The following is an 8,225-nucleotide window of genomic DNA, read 5'->3' on the forward strand; positions in this document are numbered from 1 at the left end:
TTTTAATTGATTGATATTTGTGGAATTGTATGGTAGTAAATTGAAAACAAGCAGAATTGTGTTGTGAAGTGGTGAATGTGATTGTTGTTGATGAGATCTAGATGTGTTTTTTGTTAAAAAACAGCAAAACTGTTTTACCATACGCATCGACTTAACAAGGTTGCTGATGGTATTGTTTTGGTGTCAACGCGCTTTAATACATATTCAACATCTAACAAGATTAACTATTATCATCGTATTTTATCTGAGAATAAAAACTTAGCCCTGCTAAAAGGTCTGTGGAAGGGTTTAAGAAGGCACTTAGCATTCATTTCATAAGCCCAAGAGCCACGGTTTTGGGAATTTTCGAGATTTCACCCTTCCCTCATTTAAGTTGGGAGCATGCGGAGTCCCCCTTTGGTTCACATATTCTGAAATTTGGTATAAAGGTTTTTTTACATTTGCTTACCTATATATGAAATATTGTAAGGTATTACCGTAAAGTATTACGGTCATGTAAAATTTTGAAATCTTATTTGCGATGGAAATACTCGTTTTAAGGTCCCCTGGGTGAAAGTAACCTAGTCGCCAAAATTGGTATGTGTGAGCCAAGTCCAGCACAAAAACGAAAAGTCGTACGAAACTGAAATTGAGGCATGGAAATGGAAAAGGCTGTGATGATGAGAGATAATTGACCGTGGATAATTATATGAGGAGATCATGGTTGGGGGGTAACCATGCCGCAGGTCAAAATATAACACAAATAAGTTTATATAACTTATTTAACAGTGCCAACGTTTCGGCCAGAATTTCTAGCCTTCATCAGGGCTAAGAACAAAGAACAAAATAACAACCAATGAGTACAAAAAATAAATTTAAATTAAAGTGATGAAGGAAGGGGAAAATAAAACAGTATAAAATAATAATAATATAAACGGCTATAAGTGCAAAAAAAAAACTTTTTTTTAAAAAACGGCCACTCTTTTTGTTCTAAAATTACAGGAACCAAAATTTCATTTTTCATATTTCTGGCACTTAAAGCCTTTTCCATTTCTATGCCTCAACTACGTATTCAAGGTATGTATATACCTGGAAAGTGATAAAAATGTTTTCGACAAAATCGCCTGACTTGATTTGCCAATCTGTAGAATCGCTTTTTCACATTTTTTTTCCATTTACGATTATGTTTAATGTTTAAATTTAAAATGTTAATCCTATATAATATTATTTATTGAGCCGACCGCAGCTCAGTGGTTAAGACGCAATCTTACCAATTTGATGTCTATTGGCTGTTCCACAAAATAAAAACTTTTACCCCCAATCATGGTTAGGCAGTATAGGACTCCAAGGGGAGTCTTGGCCAGAAAAAATAAAAACATTATTTATTGTATCAATTCTATAATAACGTAATTCTGAAGCATATGTGATTTTAATTGTTTTTCTTCATGATCAGTGATGATCACCCTGAACAGTGATGTTATCAGTTAAGATCAGACCGTTGTTGCTTTAGATATAAATTAATTACCCGCCTTAATTCCAAAATCAACCTAATTTCCGCCTTTTTATTTATTATTATTAACTCGGCCGCACAACTCCATGTCAAGTCCTGGCCTGCATTAGCCTCCACCAATCATTATGATCTTGTGCGGCCACCATCTAGTTCCTCACTCCCATCATGGTCCCGGCATTAATTATCGTAAATAAATCCGAATAAAAAATTCCCTATAGACTTTTTTATTTTTGAAAATCATTTAAAAAATAAATAAATCTAAAAAAAATGTATTTTTTTTTTTCGTAAACCCAGTATTAGACCCACAATATTATATATACTTTGAAGTCTTACTACTAGAGTCTTCATGTCTCAAAATGAGTGGGATATTGTTTTATCCTACTATTTGAGGGCTCTCTGACCAGACTGGTTCAACATCTGATCGCTATTTTGGTTTAGATGCACTATATGTCTTAGATTTTCTATTTATCAATATTTTTTTTTAAGGAACCATCAAATTTTGTGTGTGTTTAACCTTGAGGAATTCTTCATTTCTGGAAAAGGTACCTGTTCTGTTGAAATTCATATTAAATATAAAAAAACTAATAAGAAAATACATTATTTAATTACAATAATGCACCAACTTAAAAAGATCATTTATTTGTTAGAAGCAACCACAGGTTCAAATCTGGCCTGGGAGAGTCTACTTTTATTTTGTTTCCTAATCTGGATAAAATTAGTTGGTAAAACCCACCTTTTCTGCCATGCTTTGGAGAAATTAGGGCTTAAATTCCTCTTCTATATATTGATAGTAAACAATGAAAACATAATTCCCTTATACTTGAATGCTCTTTTGAAAGTAATGCCCATTTGGTAAATTTAAGAGAAGAAACAATAATATGTTAATATAAGGAATATAGTAATCTACTAGTAGTTTAGTAAAAACTAAACACATTTAGCTTCCATGGATTTTATTGCTTAGCTATTCATAGATTAGAGACATATATGTACCTTCAAGTCAGAACGCACCATGTATTTATATAATGGGATAACTGATTATTTTATATCCTATTTATATAATGAATATTTTATATTCTATGTATGAGTTAAATAATAAATTCAGTTGCATTAACATTTACAGATTTTAAAATACACATGTTTTTATTCTGTTACAGGACAGCAGCAGTCTGGGGAAACAGAACTCGCCACTAAAATGATACAAATCCAATCTAAAAGGTTTTATCTAGATGTTAAACAAAATAGGAGAGGCCGTTTTATTAAAGTAGCAGAAGTAAGTAATTTTTCTCTTAAATTACAAATGATGTGGAAAACTTGTTAATTCAAAGTTTTATTAATAATAATTTATGGTTATATTTATATGAAATCATCGTGGTTTCTTTATTTTAAGTTGTAAGTGTAGGCACCATTGTTACAGCTTATTATAGTTTCATTAGAAGGAAGATTATGGAAAATAGTATAAATAGAAAGCTCATTTGAGGATACATGAGAGTATTCAATGTGATAATGTTACATTTATAATACTATAGTGTAAAGATAATCGCTACACATTATTACACTACATCAAATTTTGAAAAATATTGTTTTTTGTTGGAATTGCATTGAAAAGCAGGAGACAAGCAAGTCAATGTAGTGTTATGTTGCTAGGTGGAAAAAGGAAGTGACATAAGATTCTTTTGATCTGCCAGCTGGTGGGATGAAAAATTATGATACAGTATTATCTATCAGAAAATGTTATGTTTGGGTTATTAGATATTAAATTAAAAAAAAAAAAAAAAAAGAAAATATATGAAAAAACAAAAAAGTTTTTAAAAGGAATCAAGCTTTGGGTAAGTTAGTAAATCTATTTATAAATAAGTTAATGAGTATATACTAGCAAATTTGAAACCACTGTTCTGTCAAATGAGCAAAATAGTACTTGGTGTATATTATAAAAGTCTTCATTCAATGAATTATCTGATGCTCTCCTTTGTATGTGAGTAATATTTTTGACCTGCTGTTGGAAAAAAATAATTTTAGTGTATCCTTATTAAAACAAATTTTATTATCGGTTTTACTTGATACCATAATTCAAATATTTCTTTTAACATGGCGTATGCAGATTTCCTAAAAACAATAAATGGTACTTATAAAAATTATTTCATAGTAGAACTGAGGATCACTCCTCTATGTGTATGTTTGTACATACTAATGCTTTATTAAAACCTTTTTTAACAGTGTTTAATAATAAAATTCTCCTGTGTAATTAATCTCCTGAATTTGAAAAGGTTTTTTGATTTAACTTTAGAAGCAGGAAATATAATGTATATATACAGGGTCAAGGTTTCCCACTATACATGGTCATCTCCCCTAGCTTCCACTATTTTAGGAATTTCCATTTGATTTTTGCTGGACCATAACGGTGGCATATGATCTATCTTTTGAAGTTATCCTTGATTTTCTAACCTCTATTTTTTATTTAATACACCTAACTCAACAATTTTCTAAAGAAGGGCATTATAAAATAGCATATTTACCAGGAAAATTGCCAATGTCTCTTTCTTATTTAGTCCCTTAAAAAGTGTGTCCAGCAGAAATTTTGATTAATGAAAGTTGTTTTAAACTTTGATTTTTATAAGAAAATATCTTAGAACGTACTGCTTTCCTTTGGGGATTCTAATTTCTCTATTCATTTCGGGATCAGCTGCTTAAATATTAACAAAAATTTATTGTAATTTAATTTTATTATCCCATAAATTGTAGATGGTGTGGGGAAGGGTGTGAGAAGAATTAACATGTTCTGTGACATTGCCACAAGAATAACTGCAATAACCTAGCTGGAATATTTGTAGCATTGTCCCAAGAATAACTGTAATAACCTAGCTGGAATATTTGTGACATTGCCCCAAGAATAACTACAATAATTAGCTGGATTATTTTTTAATAAAGCAATTAGTATGGTATTAAACAAATCAATAATGTTCTTTAATAATGAACATTAACCGTAACAAGCAAATTTTATAATAACCGTCATACTTTTACCCGGGTTTTATGTTACCTCTGTATCTTCATTCACATTTTTATAAATTAATCCATTTATTTAGTGTATTATTTAAACAGAGTCTTAAAGCTACTTGAGTTATTTTATTGGAATTCCTGATTTTCAGATAGCAGCTGATGGAAGGCGGAGTCAAATTTTTTTAGCCCTTTCAACAGCAGCGGAGTTTCGAGACCATTTATCAACATTTAGTGATTATTATGCTTCCCTCGGTAATAAATATCAATACTTTTTCAATTAACTTTTGTAGTAGTTTTGTTTTGAATTTTTAGACCATAATACAATAAGTGTCACATAAACATTTACTAAATATTTAACAGATGAGCTAATCTTATATTTTCCTTATGAAATATGACAATTAAATTAGTGTTTTGGGTTTGTTGTCTGGCACTCAGTGGTAGCAGTATCATTTACTTTTTGAAAATCTTTTAAGTGATATGAAAAATGACACCATTATTGAATGTCATATTTTTTTCAATCACATACACCTTTTTCATTGTTTCCTCCGTACTTAAGATCATTTTTTATTATGATATTATTTCAGAGGGCTTCTTAAATTATTCTTTTAATTATTAATCATTAAATTTAAGTTTAATGATCCATAAAGCCATCATTTTGCCTCACACGATCCTATCTGCAGCATTCCAGATCTGTTGACATTACCTTTCCGGCACAATCTGATCCTCCTTCCCCTCTTCCTCAGGGTCTGATCCTGCCTACTGTGTTGTATGCTCTTAAAGAACCATTCCAATCTTTCTATCCTAATTATGTGATCAAGTTTCGGCAACTAGACAAAGTTTGAGAGACTCAAGTCTCAGTATTCTCTGTACATATTGCTATTCTATCCTGGTATTGGAAGCATGAAAGAACCTTAAAATAATAGATATCCCACTTAACTTGTGGGGCCACATCATTTTCCTGATTCGTATTTTTGTATTCTGTAGGTCAACAGCAGTTGATTATTATAATTAACCCACCATTTTGGCTATCTGCTCTATCTGCTTCTTGACCCATTCCTTCATATGTTCTATTATCCTGGTCCAGTTCTGTTTATACTAATAACTCTGTGAATACTAAAATAACTAGCCTTACCCTTATACTCAGACCAAATAAATCACTATCCTTTTCATTCATCCGAGCTTGGTAGATATTCTTATCATTAATACGTCTAATTAGTTCAATATGCTTTTCATGTAGTGTGCAACCTGTTCCTTAGTTAGTTGCACAATTTAGATATTATATTCATATATCATGAATATTGGGGCAGCTAATGACTGCTTCCATTTTGCTTTGATCCTTTCTTCTTGCCACCTTAGGATACCACCAGTTTGCTTAGTTCTTTATTCATTTTGGAAATGCCCCTTTTCCATAGGCTCTTTTTGAATAGTTTCAATAGGCTCTTTTTTTCATCTAGACTATACTTTTCACATTCATTATATCTGGGGAAGTATCTCCCACCTTATCAGTACATCATTGGCTGCTTAAAGACGTGCTTCCTAGTGTATATAATTTTTTTTTTACTTCTATCATACTTTCATGTATGAAGCCTCATGGTTAAATTTGTTTGCCTCTTTATTCACAGAGTACATTTTTAAATTCTTAATTTTTTGTGTTATAGTCAATCTTTTTCTTTCTAATAGTAATCTTTGCATAGGTATCCCACAATTATTTTCTTGTTTGCTGAGTATTGTGGCTAAGGAACATGTTTGCCTTTTTCTTTTACAAACTCTGATGGCCTCAACACAGTCCAACACAAGCCATCTTATGTGGGTACATAGTACTGCTGCACTGTTTATTCACTGTTATTAATTCCTTAACTTTCTTTTTTCTCCTCCTACCTGGATATTTCCAGCATGTAGTATTTTTCTCCTGCTACCTAGCCATTTTTGACTCATCCTACCAGGTGGCATGGGTGAAGAATTCTAAATTTGCATAGGGAGTGGGGCTCTTCCTTAAGATGCATTCCTTAAATGAATGCATACTTAATTTACCCAACTCATACTTGACACTTTGACCGTGGGGACACCCCACGATTTTTTTTTATAATTCCTTTTCTTTTCTAGGCATTATTTAATGTATAAAATGTAATATTTTGCAAAAGAAAGTAATACCTGCATTTAACCATGAAGACACATTGTCGTCATCCACTTAGAATTTTAGATAGATAGCAATTAGCTTTGTACAAGCTTGAAAAGTAACTTCCCTTGATGACACATTGTTGTCATACGTGATCCCAAGCCACCATAGCTTAACAACACTGTGTCATCTGCCGTTAGAGTGTTAATAAAATAATATATTCATAATATAAATTTATTTCCATCATACTAAAAATTTATTTTAGTTTTCACAGTGTTGCTTCTTAAACATATAGGTATTCATTCAATGGTATAATGAATGATAGTATATTTATCAGTAGTTTTGCTGAGAAATATTTTTTTTTTAAATTTTTACTCTAATTAATTATTTATTATTTCAGGCCCCCCTAATCCTGACAATCTTCCAGAAGATGGGAAATTGAAGTCAGAAATGATGATCAAGGACAATCGGCGTTATTATTTGGACTTAAAAGAAAATGCAAGAGGTCGTTTTCTTAGGGTAATTTCAAATTTAATTTATTATTTTGTATTTATTTCTGAAATCCAGTTATACTTTTCTCCATTTTCACTAATTGATAAATTACTAAAAACAAAAAAATGCTGAGTGCGCATGATATTACTACTGAAGGATGCTGATTGTTCTACAACTGAATGATTGCAGAACATTGGCAAGTGCCCTAAGAAGGTAATAGTTTATTCAGGACTATAATAAACAAAGCCCAGTAATAACATACACTACAGGGCATGTTAGCACTGCTCCAAGATAAAGACACTAGAAGCATTTGTTAACTCTTCAAAACTTTAGGGAATATGATATGCGTTACTACATAATACATGTGAGTATGATTAATTGTTTCACTTGATGTTAAAATAATGGTGAAGAACTGGACCATTATTTTTTAGTAGCTTTGTACTGGAATGTCATCAATTTATTTATACTTGTATAGCTAAACCTTTTTTCATTGTAGCTTTCGATTTAGGATCACCAAATAATTTCTTTCTGTTCAAAAGGGTATGCTATTTATTCCTTATACTACAAGAGCCCAAGAGGAGAAAAAAGGCAGTTATCTCACTCCAATTTTTTATTACTTAATGAAACCTATGTATAATTAATAGTCAGAATTGATGAGTCTGCCGAGTATAGGTAGGAGGAATAAAAAAATAGGGCTGTTTCAAAGCGATAAAAAAAAAAACTAATTTTTAATTCGGACCTCTATATCTTAAAAAGCAGGAACAAAACAAGAAAACCTAAGAGAACGTCATTTAAAGAAGAGTAAATTTTCTAAAATATGAGCCCTAATTGAGTTATTTACGTTAAATAGTTTTGGAGACAGCTTTTTAAAAAGCAACATTTCATAAAAATGTTGTATGAGACATACTGGAAGATCAGTGGTTAGTGAATTTATTTTGAAAAATTTATATCTCAAAAACCATTTGACGTACAGATGTCTATTAGCACTCAAATTAATGCTAGTTTAATGAGCTATAAAGTAGTTTATGATGTTTATCTTCGTAGGAGTAATAGTTTACATGAAATTTGCTAAAATAAATTGATTTATAGTTGTTCCGACAAATTTTCATTTGCCAAATTTATATTCATATGTGA

General features: G+C 31.0%; 1 protein-coding gene across 3 annotated transcripts in view; it reads left to right on the forward strand.

Annotated features, from left to right (window-relative positions):
- Positions 1-8,225, forward strand: part of Pur-alpha (Purine-rich binding protein-alpha) — a 40,475-nt gene that overhangs the window by 28,385 nt on the left and 3,865 nt on the right. For all 3 annotated transcript variants that reach the window (XM_014438726.3, XM_014438746.2, XM_014438754.3), the window contains 3 exons: positions 2,644-2,759; positions 4,633-4,735; positions 7,000-7,118. In XM_014438726.3, the coding sequence (XP_014294212.1) occupies positions 2,644-2,759; positions 4,633-4,735; positions 7,000-7,118 (338 nt within the window). The remainder of the gene's footprint in view (positions 1-2,643; positions 2,760-4,632; positions 4,736-6,999; positions 7,119-8,225) is intronic.

This window comes from Halyomorpha halys, unplaced genomic scaffold (assembly GCF_000696795.3).
Source record: "Halyomorpha halys isolate HHAL.00 unplaced genomic scaffold, Hhal_1.1 Scaffold6.1, whole genome shotgun sequence".
Taxonomy (NCBI): Eukaryota; Metazoa; Arthropoda; class Insecta; order Hemiptera; family Pentatomidae; genus Halyomorpha; species Halyomorpha halys.